At 35.1% G+C, this 23,882-nt stretch overlaps 1 protein-coding gene across 1 annotated transcript in view; it reads left to right on the forward strand.

Moving 5' to 3' along the window:
- The first annotated feature begins 8,511 nt into the window (after window positions 1-8,511).
- The window catches only part of LOC124640320 (synaptogenesis protein syg-2-like), a 31,970-nt gene continuing 16,599 nt past the window's right edge, over window positions 8,512-23,882 (forward strand). Inside the window, exons 1-7 of the mRNA XM_047178035.1 lie at window positions 8,512-8,515; window positions 8,749-8,881; window positions 11,434-11,642; window positions 13,256-13,366; window positions 17,247-17,453; window positions 20,461-20,606; window positions 22,767-22,917. Coding sequence (XP_047033991.1) covers window positions 8,512-8,515; window positions 8,749-8,881; window positions 11,434-11,642; window positions 13,256-13,366; window positions 17,247-17,453; window positions 20,461-20,606; window positions 22,767-22,917 — 961 coding nt within the window. The remainder of the gene's footprint in view (window positions 8,516-8,748; window positions 8,882-11,433; window positions 11,643-13,255; window positions 13,367-17,246; window positions 17,454-20,460; window positions 20,607-22,766; window positions 22,918-23,882) is intronic.

The raw sequence follows: 23,882 nt of genomic DNA on the forward strand, positions 1-23,882 counted from the left end.
ACCTTTCCGAATCCTTCGGGAAAAACAGACGTGATACGTATGTATACGGCGGCTGGCCTCAAACACGCCACTTTTTTCGGAGCGCAGTTAATCCCGTCCACAGTTTTCCTTCTAGCTTCCACTATATCTAACGGCCATTGAGTTAATGACGGCCGAGGTCGATGCCCCCTCAGCTCACTCACTCAAGCTATTCATTTACATATTTCTTTTTACCAAGACTCTTTGTCAACAGTCAAGACTTTATGAAAAGCTTTTGTTTTCATTCAAAATTATACAAAGAAAAGCTGAATAAATAGCTTATCAGTATTATAAACTATCTTGAGAGAGTTTATTATTTCCTCTCATCTCGACCTAGTCTATTGTAAAATTGTTTTTTTTTTTTTTTTTCTGTTAACGTTTACTGCTATACGGAGAGTAGAATTTAATTAAAATCATGCAAATATACACCTTTACTGTGAGCATGAAAGTTCTCGCGAGTTCCTTTTGAGAAGAGACTTTTTATTAAAATACTTCGTGAAGCTACCGAGTTTCAAAGTTTGAATGTGACAAACATTGGTCATAATATCGTTCTGTATTGTCTCAAGTTAAATGAGGGTTCGTGACTACGTTTTGTAAGGTCCGTAAAAGGTGGATTTTCGCTTGATTTGATACATTCCCGCTTTAACATCGAAGCAACGTACTGTAGTGCATAGGAATAGGAATGCAATAGATAGAGGAACTTGCTCTATCTGCGCATTTCCTTACAAAAGCAATTTGCGGAGACTAAATGCCTTTTCAAAGCTTAGGGTTATGAAATTAGTACATGTTAGAAATTGAGCACTGCTCTTATGTAGGTAGGAATGCTCTGTGATTTGTATTTGCAATATACGAAATATTAAAAAAAAAAAAACTGTTGTAATATGTACGTAATTTTCAAGTTAATATATGAAACAACTAGGTTACAACAAAAGAGTTTTTACGCACATAAACAAAAAGCTGGTCAAGTGCGAGCTTACCTCGCGTGATTAATTCCAGTTCGTTATAAACACCATAGTTTTAATAGAGTTACCGCTTGTAGCCTATTAAAGGAATTTTACAAATTGTTTACAAACTATTATTAAACTTTGTAAACAAAAATGTCCTTGTATTTAAACTGTATAAATTATGTAATGTACAAAGTAGGATGTCGGTATTTTGTTTGTGAATTTTAAAATAAATTGCAAGTAAGTAAATGTTAGCGACCAATAGTTTACTGAAACATAATATGTTGAGATTCCTGGAAAAAAACTGAACTAAATACTTTTTGAAAAACACAACACCACTATTTATACATATATTCAGTTATGACATCTCCACTCGCAGCTTTCTTTTCCACATAGAAGCCAATGATTCAGTCTGAAACCGAAATACTCTTGTACACGTTTGAACTAAGTTTATGGGGATCTGTAGGGTCATTGACCTATACACAATAACCTGCAAAAAGTGTTAACAAAACATCCAAAAAAAATTCCACGCGCATTCGAAATTAAAATGTACCTACTTACTCATACGTTATATTAAACGAATTCCACGTCATACTTATACAAAAAAACCTTCGCATAATTAATAACACGCGTGTTACACATCTCATTATCTTTCCACGTTATTAATTTGAATCATTAGTGCAATTAGGACGAAAGCTATAATATTACGTAGAACATAAATGGAGTCACGCGAAAATTTCCTAACAGGGATTGGCTTTAATATTGTTCCTGTTTCGCATATTAATTTGCATTGAAAACGAATTCGTAATTATTTATTCTGCAGCGAATATAATATTTATTAAATGAGGTTTGGCGGTCAGCGGACTAAATGTGTTATTTTGTCGGAATACCGGCCTAGGATTTATCTTGTGTTCCATTTCGAATTAACTGATTTTGGTTTGTTTGTGGTAGGTTGTCATTAATTCTTGTTTGTCTCAAACGGTTTTATACCTCGTGACGTGACCGCCGTATTATCGTGAGGTTTAATACGAATAAGAGAATACGTACTTTTCAAAAGTAAAGTGTCTAAAATAAAGTTGCACTTTTGCCGTTGGTAGCGATTAATAAACACTATAAAACTGCGAGTATGTCGAAACTACGAATATTGGTAGGAAGTAGTCCCCCACTATATGTACTCTTTTGTATAATTTCATGAGTTATGGTACCTCGCTATAAAGCTGAGGTTTTAAACAGCTCGTTTGAAAGGCAAATTCTATTAATGTTCTTGTATGCGTTCATTTGTTCTAGTGACCCATATTTTACCACATCAATCACGGTAATGTGTAAAACAAAATGATTAAAATAAATCCATTATATTACGGGTTAGGGTCGGTGCACAATGGGTGATTATGTCAAACTGTGCAATTGTCAGTGATACCACGCTGCACCTGTGGCCGTCATGGTATTTATTATTTACCAATGCTATTTTCAATTTAATTTCGACGTTTTCAATTGCACCTATGTTTCAATTTTGTATGTAGTCACGTAGTCTCACTTGTTTACCGTCCAGAGCACATACATCCTATTCATGTATGTGCAAAGAACTTACCTGCATCAAGTCTGCTTGTTAATATGGTACTTGTACCATACAAAATTGTTTCATTACTTACATAACTTCCAATATCAACAGTCTACACAAAATAACAAAATACACATCTTAAAAAAACCGTTCGCTTTAAACCTTCCCACAGGTCAATAAACCCACCGAACTAAAAAGCTTTACCACTAAATCACATTATCTATCCAGATTGTTCGTAGTTACGCAATGCAGTACAAAGGTGGCTGAATAAAGTCCAGTCACGTGGACCCTTACCTCCGGGAGTGCGGCGGAGGTCCCTTGCGGTACCGCTGACCGATTTCCACTTCTCACGCGAGACTCACTCGAATTGAATAATCGATTCAAGACACCGTGCTAAACGTGATATTTCGAATCGGTTCGAATCGACTATCTGGTGGTCGTGGACGTATTCGAATTTGTTTGTAGGTTGTAGACGAAAGTGGAATTGACTTGTAACGATTAACTATGAATGTTCTGTACCTATTTAAAGATGGTTTGAGTCGTTTTGCGACATGTCTGGTATCGACGAATATTATTTATTATTATAGGTAGTGAAAAATAGGTCATTATGAGCTAAAAGTATCTCTGTTTTTGATCTCGTACCATTAATACGGATCGGTCTTTAATAAGGTGTAATATAGAGAAACGTTTATATTAATTTAAAGGACACTTACAAAGCAAAGCTGTTCGAGCGTTGAACATCTTCGCATATCTTTTACTGCCACCTAAAATCTAAAGTAACGACGCTCATTCCGCATAGATAAAATGTGAGTTTTATACAAAGAGAATATATATACGCTTTATTGTTTTAAATCGTAAACTTTTAGTTTAAAACGAATGTTTACGAACGGCAAGTATTCAGCTTTTAAAATATGGTTTTAATTTCACATCGCACAGGATTTTAAATAATATCATTTTATGGGATGTCGTTAAAGAATAATAAAGTGTGGAATGGGTTATTTTATTTTTGTGCTGTATCTGCAGTTTTTCAGGTATTGGTAATGTTGAGGTTTTCAGTGGTATCGCGTGATGGAAACCGTTTCATTGGGCGCCACCCCGGTACATGTGGCGGCCGTCCTAATATAGGCGCTTTGTAATAAGCACCTTTGTTTTGCTTTGCTTAGGTCAATAGTTCGGTGGACTGAAATACGAGCTGTTTTGAATATAGTCTGATTACAACTGATTGAACGTGAAAAGTTCTTATTGAGGTTTGATTTGTATGTACAATGAACAGTAGATATGCATGAATTTTAGCAACTATACATATTTTTATAATTGAAAATACGTTGTAAGCCTCAACAATAAAAAATAAATTACAGATACACAAAAAGTGACTTCTAACTTTGTGTACCTAATGCATCATTCGTGTTATTCAAGTTTTTCTTTAGAGCAAGTTAAATGTTAAATGCGTTAAAGTTTTTTTGTAAGTTCAGAGGTTAACAATAAAAACAAGCAACAATCATTAGTTACGTTTTATTTACGTAGGTACTTTAATGACAACGGGTTTTATTTATTCATCACAAATAAACACTTTTTGTCATTATTTGTTCGTTTATTTTTAGTTAGCGTTCAATAAATTACTATTTCATTTCCATTTCTTTCATAAAAAACGTTTTTATAAAGCAATGTTATTCTCTTGAAGAATTTCAAATGTTTCTCGGAGTATGTCTTAAAAGAAAATTTTGCAATTTAACGCGGCGGATATAAAACATGTAAGAGGATGTAATAGAAGGATTTTGTTGTTGTTTTTATACCCGGATAACAGTAAACGTTGGTATTAAACACATGATTGTACATATATGAAGTAAATAAAGGAGCATAAAACCTTGTTTGTATCAAATAGTTAGGTAGATCCATATAATGGTTCTGAGACACTGAAGCGTCACAATTCACGTTTCTTGCTCTATGAATCAAAACTAAACCTCTATTCGCTAGTCAATTAATTACAGTTGATTATTAAATCGCAGCTATTGATGTATTATTTAAGATAACATTTATTTTTAAGTAAGCACGTTTCCTACATTGACATATTCATTAATAATTTACGTGGATATTCCTAAACCTGTGATTTACCTGATGGAGCATAGAGTAGGTATGGGCTCAGTGAAAATAAGATTACTTACATATGCAATTTTAGTAACCATAGTCTTACCTTTACTTGGTTACTTTACTTAATTAATAAGGCGCCATACTGTATGTATAGGCACATACTTCATGTAAGGAGCATTACTTTAAGTGACTGAATAACAGTTAAATAAAATCTAAATAAATTCTTAATCCTATTATCACATAGGTAAAGAAAAGAAAGAAAAAATATTTATTGACACAAGCCAAACATACACATAGAAAAAAAAACAAAATAAACAAAACAAAAGGTTGCGCCAAATACGTCCAGTTTAGCATTTTGCCAGACAGATATGGCCTTACTACAAAAACTTTAAACCCTGTTTTACACTTGTCTAATAAAATTTTGGCTGCAAAATGAACCATATGTCAACGTCATAATTTGACATTTTTTTAGACAAGGCATAAACTGACGTTTAAAAGTTTTTGTGGTAAGGCGGCTAGTGTCTGACGCTGGTTTTCAACTGGAGCTATGCGGATATGCGGTACGCTTTAACTGATTACTTTCAAACTTAATTTTCGCTTCCAATCACTATACAACGCATTTATTCAATAGTAAATACTTACAATACTCAAGCATCTCTCATAAACTCAGATCTTACACCTTCACTCAAAGAAAAACAACGTGCGAGTTTTATTTCAGTGCGTTTGATCACGTGCTGCAAAACGTTCCCTAGAATCGTTGCGCCTTCCTCAACGGAAATGTGGCGAATTATCATAATGCAAGGCTCGTATCAACGGTTTGAGTTTCAGGCAATAATGGAGGTAACTCAAATGCGATTTGTGAGCAAGTCGTATTGACTGACGTGTGCCTTTGTTGTAATTTGAAAGCATTTTTTTTTATTGTATTAATTTTTTAATATGGTTTGATTCAATGCTTACTCGTAGCAGTACTTATGCGTGAAGCGGTTTTGAGGTTTGAAAAGGTGTGTGCAAGTCTGTGACATACCTAATAATTATTATTTCTCTTTTCTTCCACAGATGCTGGGATCATGTTCATACATACCACACTAATTTTCTTTGCTTAATTATAATTTTATTCCCGAGACAGAAGTTCAAGTAGCTAACTAAAATTGTACTTAGGTACTGACTTAATTCATTTCGCTGTAATAAAATACTACAATTTTACAAAGTAACTTTGCACAGGATGATTTATATCTTGTCTTGAATTACTTAACAAGAGAAGTAAGGAAGTTTCGCTCTTCATAACACAAGTGTTCTACATAACAATTAAAAGTGAAGATACCACAATGTATAGGACGTTCACAACTCGGGTCGTGAGCGCCAACTTTAACTTGCTAAGTTATTGTGCTTGTTATATCCTAGCCAAGTACATTAGGCTTACTTCAAGGAGTTAACAATAACATAAATTGTTACGATAATATTATGGAGTTTAGTAGTAGTTGCGGATACACTTTTATTGTTTCAAGTTGATAATGTTGTGACTCGGTTTTGGTTGAATTATTTCGTTCATGATGAGGAAATTTATAACTTTTCTTATAATCCACTCCACGTGTTAAGTAGGCAAGTAAATTACCTACGGCTTTTTGGTTTTCTATTTTTTTTTCTATCTCTTACACACTTGCGATCTTTCTTGTAAACATAATTAGGAAAAGGAAGGTCAAATGATTATAATATCACATCCAGCATTACGCAGCAAGCGAATATTACGCACACACGTATGCACAAATTGTCAGCCTATTCCAAGGAAATCCTTATTCAATTCTGTTTCACAAGCGGAGCTCAGACACAGAAGCCCTTTGCAACCAACAATTGAGTTCTGTCTTCTCTTATTAGATTGATTCCCAAAGCCAACACGTGTGTTTACGCCTAACTAAATTGCTGAAAGAAAATTTTGTATATCTAACGCGTTATTTGTAGAAACACGTGGACATGACATGGTTGATTAATGAAACCAGAAGTGATACTCTGTCATTATCATGGAAAATATTAATGAATGGTGAGACCATGAAAAAATAGCTCAATGTTTATTTTTAAGCTATGTGATTAAAAGTGTTAGGGCGTTTACACATTACACCGTAGCGGCAGTGTTTTGTCAATTAAACTTGTACATTTTGATGGGGAATACACTGCCACCGATAGTGAATGTGTAAGGCTCCATAGAAAACCAAAGGGCATATTGCGCTTCAGTGGAGGTACCGCTGCCTACCTTTTTTTTCTTTGTTGTCTGTATGTGCCAAGATTGAACATCTCCGGTCTACAGAAACATATCTGAATAAATCTGGTTATGAGTAACAAAAATGAACGTGGTAGTTAAACAAATTTTGTCAGACAAAATACTCAGGATTCTATTAAACCAACCTCTGTTTACCCCATCACGAGACATTATAGAATATGTCAAATAAAGAGCTCTTTAGATCGTCATTCCGTACCCTTTCCTGTTCACTAAACATATATTTGATTAATTGTAAGTCAATAGGGCGAATATTTGGCCATTGATGTGTTACGAGGAACTTTCCGTTGCCTAGCAACGGTAAATAATTAGGCCATGATTAATATATTGTTAGTGCCTTCGTTAAATTTCTTATTATGTTGGAAGTAGCTGTGATATTGTTGGTTTATGGATTTTATGAATAATAGCTAAACGAATTAGTAAAGCATCAGAAATTAACGCTTCAGGGCTCTTCCGATCTTAACACGCTCAGCTGTTTTACCGCAAAAGCGCATATAATAAACACATTTTTTTAAAAGTTAGTGTTAAAAGCAATTGTGCTTATCTCATAAAATTAACGTTAACATTTACAACAGAAATATAACGATTGAAAAGTCCACGTTTGAAAAGTTAACGTAGTTAGCAGATTACGTGTCAATCTAGCGCTTGTCTAAACTTAGCCTGAAAACTTTCTAGAACTGAAAGCCAGCCTTATTTCTACAATTTAACGAAACTTGGTGTGTGTCTTATTTCCAGCTCTAATTGTACGGAACACGGCGAAATATGACACTCCTCCCCAAACTGAGTTTTCATTAAATTACTTTCTTAATGAATAAATGTATTACACGGGGGATTCCTTTCTTCAGTTTTTTTGCTTCCTTATTTTATTATAAACCGTTGAAAGTGTCTTATGCTCCGAGTCATTTTTTTATCAAGGGTGTAATAAATTTTATTTCAACGCCCTTTTTGGATTATTTCTAAATGCAAATGGGCCGCCGTAGCTGCTGACATTCTTTTGTAACACGTAAAATGAATTAATTGATATAATCACAATGATTAGATATTCGAATTTTAGAATAAAAAAATGTGTTTTCTTTTTAAAAGTGTATGACTATCTGACTTGTTACGGTCATATACGTACGCATACTGGTGTACCGAATCTATTCCGTTTTTATTTTTCAGAATGCATTTTGTCTTCAAATTATTTTTCAGTTAATTAATCAAATTATTCTAAACGACCCCCAAATTAACTGAAAACCAGCTTTTTGCAAGATAATTAAATAAACCAAAATTAGTTTAAAAATGATCTGACAACATCCCTCCGTAGACGGAAAGGTGACTAAGGGATTAAAAGGCGAATTAAACTGCAGAATCCCCCTCGGGCTGTTGGGGGCTAACGCCATTAACTCGTATAAAGGACTGAATAAATACCTATCTTCGAAATCTGTCGCCCTTTAATTGCTCAGCCGTGGTTGGGAGCGAAAAAATGAGGAAGTAAACAACGACACCGAATGTTTTCTTTTTTAGAAAAGTTAGGAAAGGCTTGTTTGTATGTCCTTTTTAGATTTAGTCGCTGTTTTGTCGGTCATTTCAGCTTCAGTCAGTTCAGTCTTCGGTCTTCTTCGGTTAGTTGAGCTTTTGTATCTAGGGTAAAAATGGGCATATAAGACATACTTATATTGTACATGTTAGCATATCTTGTCTGTTTGTGTGTGTCTGATCACCTACAACTACAAATCTTACAAGCAAACATCCTCAAGTCATCTAACAATATCGCAACACGCCGTCCGTTGCATGTCATTCCCCGATAAGTGATAGCAACACGATACGGTTATTGTTGCAGTAACTGTTACAGAAACACGTTACAGTAACGAATAACGTTATTGTTGCAGTGTCGACGGTGGACGTGGACGCGGTGCTGGGTCGTACGGCGTCGCTCCCGTGTGACGTCACGCCCGATGCTAATGAAGACAGGGTGTATATGGTGCTCTGGTTCCGGAAGAGCGGTGGAAAACCTATTTATAGGTAAGGTATATTTTATTTTAAATATTGGTAGCAAATGTCTAAATAAATGGGAATCTTATACAGAGTAAGTACATTGACGACCATGGGATTTTTAAGCCGTCGCAATAAAAGAGCACTGCTTTTATATTTTTTTGTGTTTCGTAGAAAACCTCATAACAAACATTGCCTAGTTGAATATAATTCGATCAAATTAGATCTCCCGTAAAAATAGAAACCCAATTATTTCCATAAGACGAAGATTCGTAGAATTGAGCTTTAATTTAACTTTAATTAAAAAAAAACGGGTAAAATACAAGTATCAATATTATTGTGACCTCAAGTAGATAAAGTAGCGATTAACTTAAAAGCCCATGCATAACTTATTATCCCGGAAAAATGTTGTAAGTTGTAAGGAATTCAAGTTTTAATAATTCACATCTTATAAAGTCTTTCTTTAATTAATTATAAGTAAATAATGAGTTGCCATTGCTATACCTATACATAATAATTATTATTGGGTTTCGGAATATTAACTCATTTTAAAGAGAAATAAAGCTACCACTGAGCTTACATGCCTATAACAATGGCTCTTTGAAATTGTAACGTAAAACGTTTTAAATGATTTTCCTTTTTTGATCTTTATTTTTTTTTTAAATGATAAAACGTTGCTGACTTTCAAATTCAACTTCTCTGCTATTCGAAATCGTATAGTTAACAAAAGCATTGATCGTATGAACATACATATTGGATTTAATTTAGTGTTTAATGTTGAACAGGTTTAACTAGCAGTTTCAATTTTCTTTATGCAAAAATGAAGATAAATGTTGTGAACTCTTAAAGGCCAACTTGATAATATCATTGCTATGGGCTTTCACTAAACTGTACACGCCTCGTCATAAAATGATTAGGGTTGACAGCTAAATGATATCAAACAAAATAAACATTTTGTTCACCATGAAGCTACAAACATAAAAAAAATATTTTGATATTTCTTTTTTAAATAAATGGCCGGACTAAATAAATTTTACAGGATTTTTGTTTCACACTCAACGCTACAGTTATTTTAACATGGCTGATACATGTTTTTTATGCAAAAAACTCCGAATAACAGCTAACGAAAATAAAAATTGTATGTTCGACAATATTCGACTATTAAATCTAGGTAATACCGATGTCAATGTTTACATTCTTCATCGTCAATAAAAACCTTAAAATAATTTATTAAGTTGCACGTGTTTTAGTCAAAAATAATGATTTGATTTTATTAGCTTTGAGCCAGCAGAAAAATACTCAAATTAAAGTAAAGGACTTACGCAAAATGAAAAAGAAATAACAATAGCAAGTAATCAACTTAGTAGCATGCCAGACAGAAGCTTCAAACTTATAATCCCGAGAAACACGGAAAGTCGCCACGCTCAATTCGAGTCGGACGGTGTCTTATAAAAACTTTGTGAATACGTGTTTAATTAATAGCATAAAGTCGGGCCTAATGAAGCGTTCGCTACCTTAAACGGATGAGCTGAAGCCAAGCACGACCGATCCAATTAACGGTGGAAACACACCTACATCGTACACCGAAACACACTTAAGACGTCATGAGTCTCGTTAAGGAAATCACACTTGACGATGGAGGTCCGAGGACTTTCCATCAATGTCCTTAAGCTCAGACGGCTCTTGTCACTCATTCGTAACCTGATTTGGTTATGAGGGGTCGTGTAGGTCGTGTTTTGTTTTGAATTATGATTTAAGTTTGCTTCATAAGTAGTTTGGTATAAGTAGTTTTCGTCTAGTTTAATTTCATAAATATTATAAAAGAAGCCACTAATACAAAAAAGTAGAGAGAAAAAATTTAAGACGATCTCAAAGAGCCTTTATAATTTCGAATATTACCAATGATTTTTAATTTCCTACGCTACAAAACTCAAACACGATATCAAAGATATTTTAAGCAAACATCGTATCTGAGTACTAATTAATTTTGTTCATCCTTTACGCAAAAAGGGAATAACGTACGTAATAAACTCAACGGCAAACATCTGCTTACGTAATCAAAACATTCATGTAGATAAAATCCCCATTACATGCTAAGAATTGTTTATAATTGCCATTTTATATCATCAACCGGGCGAAACAAATAACTCGGGGAGATAATACCGCCATAAAATGCGTCCTTAAATTGTTTCGTTTACCTGAGAACAGCAGGGTGTACGATCAAATCATCTTTCTCGAAGCTTCTTGCTTTATAAATTAGGATGAAGGTCGGTACATTGAGAAAATGTAGGCTGTCCGGAAATTGAAAAACTTCAGCGCGTTCGGCCGTTCTTTTATTCTAGAATTTGACGGATTTTTTTTTTGAGAAAATAATTCAGATGCAAACCATGTGGCAATTTAGGCGAATTCACTTAACTGGGATTGGGAAAACGTGATTTTTACCTAGGTTTTGGCTGATGAGATGGAATAACGTGGTTGACGTTTGGAAATTGCCTCAGGTAAATTACATATAAGATATACCTAACATAGTTCACCACATTTCTCGGAAAGTAGAGCCTTGAAGGTAATATTTTTTTGTACAGTTTCGACGTCCGTGGGCGATCGTTCAACAAGGCACTACAATGGTCGGACCCGGGAGCGTTCGGTCCCCGGGCGTACTTCGCAACTGTCGCCCGGCCCGCAGCACTCACGCTGAGCTCCGTACAACTCGACGACGAAGGCGTCTACAGATGCAGAGTAGACTTCAAAAACTCACCCACAAGAAACTTCCAAATCAGACTCACGGTAATAGGTAAGTTCGTAGAAAACCTTCGGTAAAAAACCAAACAAACTCCAACAAATAGAGCGCTTAATGAAACGAAGCAAATAGAATTAACGCCAAACAAAAATACAAGATCAAAGTAACGTCTAATTTCAGGTAAAAGTTTTGAAAAGCAGAATTAAATCAGTCTAGACCAGACATTTATTTTTATTGTAGATACACAAAACCATTATTACCCTTCGGCATTGTATTCTAAGTAAACCTTTAAATGTTTTGTAATACCAAACTTTACCCTCGATATTTGTTTTTACAACATGTAATTTCATAAAATGCTTTTGCTGTATGACCACAGTCAAGTTAAGTGACATCGGACCAGACAATCTCATTAAAATAAAAATAGACTCAAAAATTGTTATGAGTCGACAACTGGGAATCAATTTAGTCATTACGATGAATCGCGGGAGGCACGCGGTCGCCGAGTGATGACAACGCGCAGACATTTTAATTATGAACTGTCGACTCGGGATCGGGAGGTTGCTCAGCTGCCTCTGATAAAAACGATGCCCGCCGACGATGACACAGATAAAATCTGCAGGAGACAGGTTAAATTTAAAAGGAAATTAGATTTGAATAGATCAAATTGTCTGAACGTTATCAGTCCGGCGAACTGATCCCCTTTATTTGCTTATTAAAACCTTAGACGGAAAATGGTTCTCTCAATTTACGGAATGAGTTACGAGTAGATCTGTATTCATTTTTCGGTAAATGCTGGCATAATTAATACGTATTGCGTTGTTTGTTTTCACAATAATCATTTTCTTTACCACTTCCACGATCCGTATCGATACGAATTATTGGTATTTCATAATGGTTCCCATATCATTATATTCATTATGAATGTTATTAATAAGATAACCTTGTTGAGGACTGCGCTATATAATTACTCTAATAGGCTTATTGAATTGCCGCATAACTGTATTCTGAAGAAATATTACCGGGCGGGGAGCATAAAAATATGAACATGGCCTATAAAATGCCGAGCAAACTACCGTTGAGCTTTTCAAAGAAATTACCCTATTCAAGGCGACGAAAGACGTAAGCAAAGGAGATGAGGGAAGTAAATTTCTTTTGCACAGAACAAAGCATTTAAAAGTAAGCCTACATCGCATATATGCAACTCCATTGAAATCCATTAGTCTGCTCGCGCCGAGAGGTAATTTGCAAGGAGCCTTTTGTTAGCAAAGGGACTGCTCACACAAAGAACTCTCTTACTTACATAATCAGGCATATTCATAACATCATAAAATATCCAATTACCATTGAGAACGGAGGGTGTTCATTAATGGCGTCTAATAATAATCAAATCTGGCGCTCGCATATTATCGTGAACGATCACGCCCTCAGTTTTCATTCCATATTTATGTTATGATTTCAGACTTTACAGTCCAGGTTTCCTCAAGATGTTTTCCTTCACCTTTTTATCAGCCATTGGAGGAGTGTGAGAGGAGGCCTGTGCCCAGCAGTGGGACGATAAAAAAAAGGCTGTAACATAACATAACATAACATTATGTTATGATCAGGGTTGGGAGATGGGCTATTCGGAGTGAAGTAGTGAGTATTATATGGGAGTTTGTTGTTGCTAGTGCCTCCGCATCAGATGCTGCTGTATGACAAGTCTGGTGCTGATGTGTCGGGCGTGGTGGGGCCCTTGGAGGAAGGTGCAGCGTTGGTTCTGGTGTGTGAAGTACGGGGAGGTATGTGCACTTTTATGCATTCTGTTTTTTTACTCAGATAGTGTCCGTTGTAATGTGAATTATTGGCATTCGTGTTCAAAGCATATTACCCACCGTATCATTACTATTATTTTGAATCAAATCAAGCTATCAGTGGCGAGGCGTCCTTATAAGCCGATTCCGCTTCCCTTTCGAATTTAAAGAAAGAAGCATAGGTATAAGTTATAATATAGGTATAGGTATAATTAATATAATCATTTAAACCACGCAATTTAAATATATATATATATTGATACATTTTGCTCCTACTAAACAAGCCGGTAAGCGTCTCGGCTTCCTCCTCCATACAAAACTACGCTTGCGTGACGTCATCCACGCCGCGCCGCGCGATGTTCGCAAAATATGGGCGAGCGTTAAGCCGGTTCACGGAGCGGCTTCCAGCCAATCAAAACTCGCGAGTGAACGAGAAAGAACGCGTCAAGAGTAGAGTAGCTATATCTGTCTACGCGCGAGTGACAGCGCTTAGAGCTCTCAAATAATAATATGTAAACAAACAAATCAGATAAATTCACTCTCATTGTTCTTATTTTGTTTTAGATAATATCATTAACAATTTGTTCATTGTATTATTTAATTGAATTTATTAGTGTGTGTATCATTTGGAAATAACATAGTTCGTGTGTGTATTGTGTTGTGAAAATAGAGAGACCTACGTTGAAATGAGTTATTTTGGTAAGTAGACACTTTGCATCAGGTTTCTTTTTAGTGTACCTACTTTTAAAACTTAACTAGGATAGCATTGGTCGCATTAGACTGTTTTCTGACAGATTATTTACTTCAGGAAGAAACTTGTTTTTCAAGGATATGTTTTGAGAATAAAAACGTGTTATAAAACTCGGGCACGCCGCACGGTTGAATTACCTAGGTATCAATATTACGTCAATATTAAAATTACTAACGTCGTGACCGATTTATGAAACATGAAATGTATTCCTATACGATAAATATCAATGGCTAACAGGCCGTTGTAAATTAAATAAAATGTATTGTTTCTAGTGCCAACTTTTCTCAGATTCTAGTAGTTTATGGAATAAAGTTTTATAGATATTAATAATCTGTAGAATTCCTCGAGAAAACATGTTCAAACTATCAGTCTCTCAGTCAGTGCTAAAAGGTGGATTGAGAAATTACCTCCATAACCTCTCCCCCCCCGTCCCTGAGAACCCCCTCCCCAGTTTTTTTTGCTGCGGCTTCCCTATTTCAATAAACCACCCTTCGCCACTGCAAGCTATAGTAGATATAATGCATTTGATTTTTCATTGATTGTTAATTACTCTCCGCACGACATACTGGAAATATTCTATTTACTTTCCATATTTGGTTATTGAATTGAATGTGTTAAAAGCTGAGCTTTTACACAGATCTCGACGATACAAACGAACAAGGTTATGAACTACGTATTGACATTCTACAAAGTTCGGTTCACCGCTCAAAAGTTTAATATCCCAATAGGTATAAAGGCGTGTGTACACAAATGTGTACATTTGTTAACATCCGACCACTATAGGTTTACACTTAATATTGGTTATTTCATTGAGTGCTCTTTTAAATGTCACCGCATGAAATTAATTTTGGAAGAGAATGACTATTTAAATGCTGTAAATATATTTTTATACTTTTATTTAAATACTAGCGGTTTTTCCGCGGAAACTTCTTCCAGTACCCTGACAAAATATAGCCTATATTCACCGAAGAGGATAATGTAGCTTCTCAACAGCGAAATAATTTTTCAAATCAGCCAACTAGTTTCGGAGCCTACTCATGTCAAACAAGCAAATATTTCCTCTTGTAATAGTAGTGTAGACAAGTGAACCTCTCTGGTAATATTTAAAGTACCACAAATACATAGAATTCAAAATTAGAAACTGTTTTGTTTTGTTTGCTATGCACGTGTAAATGCAAAACGCAGTAAACAAACATAATTAACATGACGTCAATTACTCACGCTACGCGTTGTTCCGTCACTGACGCTCATGTAGCATGGAAAACGTCAGGTCATTAGTGCTTGGAGAGAAGTTGACGATCTGTGAGACTTCTTCTTACTTAGAAATTAGGAATGTAGGCCCAACTAACAAGAATGTAGCCTACGTACGTATTACAATTTAGCAATAGAATAGCATTTTTTTACGACATAAATGCACCTGTTATGAAGAGATAATCAATCTATGGATCTTCTGAAGCACTTTGAAAACTCTTTTATCAATATGTAGCAATGCTGTTTGTGTGGGATTCACACACAGGAAAATGTTTCCTCTTTGGTGTATTGGTATAATAATTGAATAAACCTTTTTGGTGACAGTTAAAGTAGCGCAAATACTTAGAATTCGAAATTAGAACTGACTTGTTAGCAGCATAAGGACACAAATAAACATAATTAACATGATGTCAATTACTCACGCTACGCGTTGTTCCGTCAGTGACGCTCATGCAGCATGGCCATTAGTGCTTAGAGAGAAATTGACGATCTGTGAGATTTCTTAGGAATTTATCTAACTACCTCGAATCACAATGTATTTGAAAGTTAAATGCAGCAACCTAAACGAACCTATTTCTGTAAATAGTGAATTGTGAGTTTGTGACGTTGTAAGGGTTAAACAGTGGATCAAGGGAACATAATTTTCTACTTAATTGCTTATTTGTGTCCTTCATTCAGGCACGGGAAGTAGTGCGCGAGTGAATGGTAATGGTAATAGCTAGTATTAAATCAAAAGTTATAGCTTGTGATGCTATAAATACGCAAAATATGCATTTTTAACTAATAAAAATCCATATTTCGGTGAAAAAATAATTAAAACTAAACTCCGTTCACCGCGCAGTGCTTTACTTAAGCCGTCACAAAAATACTGAACAGTGGGGTGCTCATTTTTTTTCTATTGCTTGATTTCTTTTATGGAAACATTGGAAGAGATATTCCATTCGAATGGGTTCATTGAAAAGTCCGCAGTATGGCCGCCTGGCTTCGAGCCAGTGCTCGCAGCGGATTATCTTCGGCCGTGCGCCCACCAATTGTGATGATGCAGCGGCCCGGACAGGGGGAGTTTAGGCTTTGACCCTGTTATCAAGCTTATACTTAATTATTTGTTGCCTGAAAAATGTTTAACTGTGGTCGGTACATTTAATAGATAAGTGTAGCTGATGCAATTCTACAAGCGTCAAGAGCGTGTCAACAGCCCAGCTTAAAAAAATGAAAAACCAAAAATTTACTAACCACTACATGACCACTACATACATTATTTTTACCAAACAAAGAGATTTTGAAATTAGAACGCACAATACATCCATTATATTTCACCATATTTATATTTATGCCATCCAGAAAATAAATATTGTCAATTTAAAATATTTTTTTTTTCAATTAGAAATATTAATATATTTTTATTTTGATAAATATTACCGATTAAAAATCATTTTTTTTTTCAATCACTTATTACTTAAATAATTTAATTTAGGTACCTATATTTTGTATTTTTTTTTATGTATATGGCAGCTTTGTGGCCATCTTTCACCAGAGAGGACAAAACTAATTCAGCCATAGACAAAGCCCGCGAGCAAAGCAAATGGCGCGCCAATTTCGTAACTACATATTTGTTGAGAATAAAACTTTTTTGTTTAGTGCGATCGTTGCCTTATTAGTTAAAGTATAAGAAGTAATTTATTAACAAATGTATTCCTAGTTATGCTAGTTCATGGCCATAAAATATCAAGAAAACCCTTTTGACTCGGGTTCGTAATGTTTTGAGGTTAAAAGCATTCAGCGATTGATTCGACATATATAGTTCACATAAACTTTTTACTCTCAAGGAAAGATGTTCTTGCAAATAACTCTCATTTATTTCACAAGGTCGTCCAGAACCAACGGTATCATGGTGGATAGACGGCACACCAGCCTCTCAATACATAGGAGTGAAGACTGACACTCACGTCATCGTCAATCGGCTGGAACTCCAGCATTTGAAGAGAGAAGACCTCAACACCACGTTCAAGTGCAGAGCCTCGAATACCAACTTGGTGCCACCACAGGAGAAAGTTGTTAGGCTGGAGATGAATTGTAAGTAATTAAAATAACCTAACATAGTACAATAGTACATAGTACTTATATATAATATACTTTATATAGTGACGAGTAAGTTTTCAACCAATTTTCAAAAATAATATCATTTGTCTCCAAACTTTGTGCCGTCTCAGATTGAGGTTTAGGAATCAACTGATGGTGTAATGCTTTACGTGTGCTCGGAAGATAGATGCGATCCGCCAACGAGTTTGTCGATAGCTACACAATTATCGTATTTTAAATTTTTCGTATTGCCTGAACTTGTTGAAACCTTGGAGCTTTAGTAAAGAACTAATTTCATAGGCTTCAGTTCCTAATCGGCATGAAAATGCTCATGACGAAGTTTATTTCCAATCAACCTGTTGCCAACGAAAAACAAAGAAATGTGAACAAATTATTTGTAAAAGCCATAACTATATTTCTGAGCATTATAATATTATTGTGTAAGGGCTTCTGCATGTCAGTCAAAGTCCTGTTTGTGAATAAAACCATTTTACATTTAAGTCCACACTTCAGAAAGATGTCTGGACTCATCATGTCGGAATTTCTAGCTACGTTACGTTTTCTGTTTAGGCGATATTTTAAGCTATATTTTGTTTGAAAGGTCTTTGTTTTAATTTGTACTATTATGCCAAATATACTTAGATTAATCCCATTTGCTTGAGGAGTCGTGGTGGCCTAGTGGGTAAAGGACCAGCCTCTCAAGTATGAGGGCGCGGGTTCGATCCCAGGTCAGGCAAGTACCAATGCAACTTTTCTAAGTTTGTATGTACTTTCTAAGTATATCTTAGACACCATTGGCTGTGTTTCGGATGGCACGTTAAACTGTAGGTCCCGGCTGTCATTGAACATCCTTGGCAGTCGTTACGGGTAGTCAGAAGCCAGTAAGTCTGACACCAGTCTAACCAAGGGGTATCGGGTTGCCCGGGTAACTGGGTTGAGGAGGTCAGATAGGCAGTCGCTTCTTGTAAAGCATTGGTACTCAGCTGAATCCGGTTAGACTGGAAGCCGACCCCAACATGATTGGGAAAAGGCTCGGAGGATGAGGATGATAATCCCATTTGCTTATAGACCTACTCATTGTCCTAACAAATTACTAAATTAATTTGGTAAAACCATTACTAGCAAGATCACGATGAAAAATGTCATGTTTCCTTTGTAACTAAGAACTTCATTTAAAATGAAACATATTTTATTCAAATACCTCACAATATGTCTTTATCATCAGTTTTACTGTTTGGCTCGAAAATGTTGCTTATTTTGATCATTCGTCATCTCAACACACTTAACTCACCACGACGTTCCATCCGAAACACAGCCTATGGTGTCTAAGATATACTTAGAAAGTACATACAAACTTAGAAAAGTTGCATTGGTACTTGCCTGACCTGGGATCGAACCCGCGCCCTCATACTTGAGAGGTTGGTCCTTTGCCCACTAGGCCACCACGACTTTTTAATGTGTCCACTTGGTGAAACTCAAAATTTTAACATTTGTCATGTCGTCAACTCGACACGTTAAGATTTTGATCCGTGTCCAGTTAGTGAAACTTAAATTAAACACTTTTTATGTTTTCACCAACTCGACACGCATTTTCTCGGTTTTTCACTCGGCATTTTTTGTCACAACTACCTACTAGGGTTTCACCAAGTGGACACATTCGTGGTGAGTTAAGTGTGTCGAGATGACGAATGACCCCTTATTTTGAACTTTGCCAACTAGGTAGGTAAATCTAATCAAAACTTACTGAAATCTAACACACACAAATAATACTTATTGTTTCAACCTGGAAAACCAATAAAGCTAATAATAAATCCACAGTGACTTGAAGTTGGCTGAATTTCCGCTCAATCTGAGCGAGGAAACGAACGTGGACGAACGGAGATTAAAATAAAAGATAAGTTGGTACTTTGGTACACAATCGTGCTCTTTCTTTGGTACATTTTGTAAACAGCAATAAATCTCACGTCAAATACGGTTTAGTGTTAGATTAGGTTTCAATTATGGGAGTACCTAACTTTATTTTTATTGTAGGTTAGGTCCTAAGCAAATATAAGAAAGGATAGTTGTAATATAATGTGAAGACATTGTCAAGTGAGACTGACTAATGATTGACGTTTTAGGTTTGAACAAAACTTTTATAGGTATCAAAAGGCAATAAGGTGATTTGAAAATTCATGCTCTATTTATGGCATAAGTCAATCTAAAGAGTTGTTGTTATTTATAGACTGTACACGCTTATGTTTCTGAGAAAAATAATTATTTCTGAATTTAAAATATTCAAACGTTTTTATATCTAGGTTATTTTAGAAATATTTTTAAAACCTTTTCACGTCAGGCTGTAATTAAAATAGGGTTGTCTTCTGGAACACACTGTAGGCTAACAAAGGGCTATATTAAAATAAACGATTCTTCGAACCTTTTTGTAACAGCTAAAAGGCTGGATCCCCGTTTTAATAACGTAAATCACCTCATTAATTTATAACATACATTTAAATAAAGATGGTCAACTTAGCTCCATATATTTTCACATCTTACTGCCTAGCCTTTTCCTAACTATTTTGGGGTCGGCTTCCATGGTAAGCGGATGCCGATGAGTACCAGTGTTTTACAAGGAGTGACTGCGTATCTGACTTTCTCAACCCAGTTACCCGACCAACCCAATACCCCTTAATAAGACTGTTTGTCAGACATTCTGGCTTCTGACTACCCGGAACGACTGCCAAAGATGTTCAAATGAAAGCCAGAATCCTCACACTTCAGTTTTTCCTCATTGATAATTTCCGAACAACAGTAGCGGTTGGAGTGTAGCAAAGGGTGTGCAAGGCTTTTGGGACTTAGAAAATTTTTCATAAAAAATGAAAATTTCTGAAAATGCCTAGTTTTTCATTTCTATCGTATATAATACCTAAAAATAAGACGATAGTAGCATTTTTATACATCTAAGAAGTATGTAAGCTAACTCCCATTATAAACTTGTCTAACAACGATGTACTTTCCCCAGTGGTACCACTGTCAGTGTCATTACTGAACCGGCCTCAACAACTGCTGTCAGCGGCTGCAGCCACTCTTCGCTGCGTGTCGGAAGGCAGTAGACCACCAGCTCACATCGTCTGGTACAAGGATAATCGAAGCTTCGATAAGAATATGGTAAGTGTGACATGATTTAAAATGTTATCTCTGTAATTTTTTATTACCTACCTACAAAAGTATTTTTTTATGATTTTTTATTGAAAGATCACTTTCAGTTTTTTGTATGACGCAAACCATTTTGTTTTCTTTATGCTTTCGTATTCTTTATTCATAGTTTTCGTGAGTATTCTAGGCTACAAAATAAATCCTGTATAACATTAGCGGTAAACTAAGGTTATCAAGACAGCAACTAAAGAACGCGACATTTTATTTAATACTATTTTTAGGGACCGAGCAATTCTACGTTTCGCCAAAAATAGAGATTTGGCGCAAAGGCTATCTGTCACGTTAGTCTCCATCTGCCCCAGTTAACGTACCGGGATTTAGTAAAGGCCAAACTTTATTAATGTACATAGATCTGCCTGACAATGACCTTTTACTTTTATTTCTGGTCACTAAAAACCAAAGGTACCTAATAATTTCTCTAATTTTGGCCGCCAACGCAACCCAGTCATTATTAACAGGTACTTTAGCATAAAATTAAAATTCTTCGAAAAGCCATCAACTGAACGTTTCAATACAAGCACCGACAAAGGTAACTTTGTATTAATTTGGTTCTATTCACACGCCGCTGGCTTTATACCTAGTTGAGTCGGTCAATCCGTTTGTCCGGAAGACGCGTCCTCAAGGCGACTGTACGTGACCCCTTTTATAAGCCTCGCCGTGGTCAAACCGACTAGATTCGAGGTACATTTTCGTATTTTGCATGAGAAATAAGTAGTACTACTACCTAAGTTTCATTTATTTGGAAGCAGCGGTTTCACTCGCGACTTAATAATAATACGGTTTCATGTAAAATTGTAAATCTTGTTGTCAAGTTAGCTGATTTTAAGAACAGCTCTAATGTCAGACATTTCAAAAATTAACTTCACGGCCTCTGACGTAGGATTTTAGTGACTGTCCATTATTCATCCAACCCGGATCATCTAAATACCTACTGATATATTAAAATATAGTAACCCTTATGTAGATTAAAACGAATCACAAAAGGTACTTAGTTACTTGTAATTTGTTCACCGTCCACTGGTCTTATTTAAGCGGAGCGCGGCAGGTAATCCCTCAATTAACTTCCATTCTAAGCTAAGCACGCACTGTGGCTTTTAAATCGATTGTCGCGTTTTATAGTCGGATTCGGTCATTGATGGACTTTGATTTAGCGGCCGACTAATTGCGCACCGACCGTTCCAGCTTATACAATAGCTTACAGAAAAGCGACTGTTTCAAAAAGCCCGTTTGTGCCTTTTATATTTTAGTTCTGAAATATCGTGCGCGTTCCACGTTACACTCTGAATTACAGGAATGTTATTTAGAAAGTCTCTTAGCTATGAATGGGTTTTCGCTCGTCGTTGAGAATCCAATAAAGTTTCATTGAAGTGCAATATTCGGGTTAATTGCAGCTTTATTTGTGTCTCTCTGGTATGTTCGGATTTAATATTATCCGAATTGATATCTTTGTTCAAACATTGGTTATATTTTGGAATATTTTTGATTGATCCATGATTTTACGCGTGAATAGTTTTATTTTAATTAATAAAAAATCTAAACATTTTTTTTTTGTTATTGTTGCTTAGCAGGCAAATAATTTGAAAACATACATATACTCCGATTGAAAAATTGAAGGTATAAAATATCAACTCTTTTATTAGCCTTTTATTCTTTTTCGATTGTGTGTATAGAAAAAAATATGTTTTTCAATCGCTGGTTGTTTTAATTAGTATCGGTAATTAAAGTTCGGCCATTCAGAGAATGCGTTCCTGACACGTCGCGATTGAACTGACGACGTAACTACATTCATTGATTATTGATATAATAATGTTGTTTTAATGCTCCTCAATTGTTAAAACGGTAAACAACCAGCAAAAATATTTTTATCGTAACTGCAACGCCATTGCAAAGTTACGTCGTCAGTTCAATCGCGACGTGTCAGGAACGCATTCTCTGAATGGCCGAACTATACAACTATTTTTTAATACATTCATGAAGCCTTTATTAAAATCATTTCAAATCTCGAAGCAATCTAGAAAAAAATATTCATTTTTTTAATTTCCAAAAACCATACTTTTTTCTTATTTTTCTTTGAATTCTAATTTCCAATATACTTTTTAATGTTTCTAACAGGTAACCGACCATTCCAACGAAACCTGGTCAGTCAGTACACTGGTATTCAGCCCCAGTCCTATCGACAATGGTGCCACGATAAAGTGCGTGGCTGCCAATCCCAGTCTTCCTACTAAATCTATTGATGATCAGCTGCAATTGAATGTTGTATGTAAGTATAATGTTGCTATACATTCATATCTGTTATTTTTATTTGGTCAGTTACCTAAATAAAAAAAATAGGTATAAATATGAGTTGGTTGAGTGACCAAATAAAAAATAAGTCTTACTGTTTTGGCCGCAATTAGATTTATTATCTAAAATTAAAATTAAGATAGCTGTTTTTGACTATAGTAAGATAGCTAGTAGAAAAATAAATTCAATTAATAACAACATTATTTTGTGAGGAAAGTATAAAACGTTAGGTCTTAACTTACTATCCCTCCAAGCTAAAACATTATTACTTAAAAGATGTCGTAAAGCATAACACTGGCACTTTATTAAATTTACTACAACGAACAATTTAATTTCATCAACTATAACAAGGCTTGAAAGCAAACTTTAGGTATTTAGCGTGTACCTAATAACTTAGTAGTTACTTGTGTTCAATACTGATTTAATTTCTCATAATCCTTTGGCCGTTTTGAAGATAATTTAATAAAATGGTTTCATAAAGCCCTCTTTGATAAAATTGTGATAAATATCTCCTAGAACAGTCAGGTATGATAGCTAATTGCAAATATCTTCCTTTATTGGATTCGAAATTATTTTTTCCGAACAGCAAAGCAATAAAAGCACTAAGTGTTTTCATAAAATGCGACAGTACGTTTCATTAATTGCGTTCTAGGAATGTTTCTATAATTCACGAGCTAATTATTTTGCTTGTTATTAGTTCAATAATATGTGATTTATATCGATAATGATTGATATTTAATTTTTCATAAAATTAACAATATTGTTTCTATTTCCTTATTTCTACGAAGGCATACAATGTATCTACGTTTTAAAAAAAATGAATGATATATACAATTTAAATCATTTAAATACTTCTGCGTAATAGCTGTCAGAAATGGCCTTATCTAAACAATTTTCTACCCAAAATAACTATCACAAAGTATGGTAATATTTTCATTTTTA

The sequence above is a fragment of the Helicoverpa zea genome, chromosome 20, assembly GCF_022581195.2.
Source record: "Helicoverpa zea isolate HzStark_Cry1AcR chromosome 20, ilHelZeax1.1, whole genome shotgun sequence".
Classification (NCBI taxonomy): domain Eukaryota; kingdom Metazoa; phylum Arthropoda; class Insecta; order Lepidoptera; family Noctuidae; genus Helicoverpa; species Helicoverpa zea.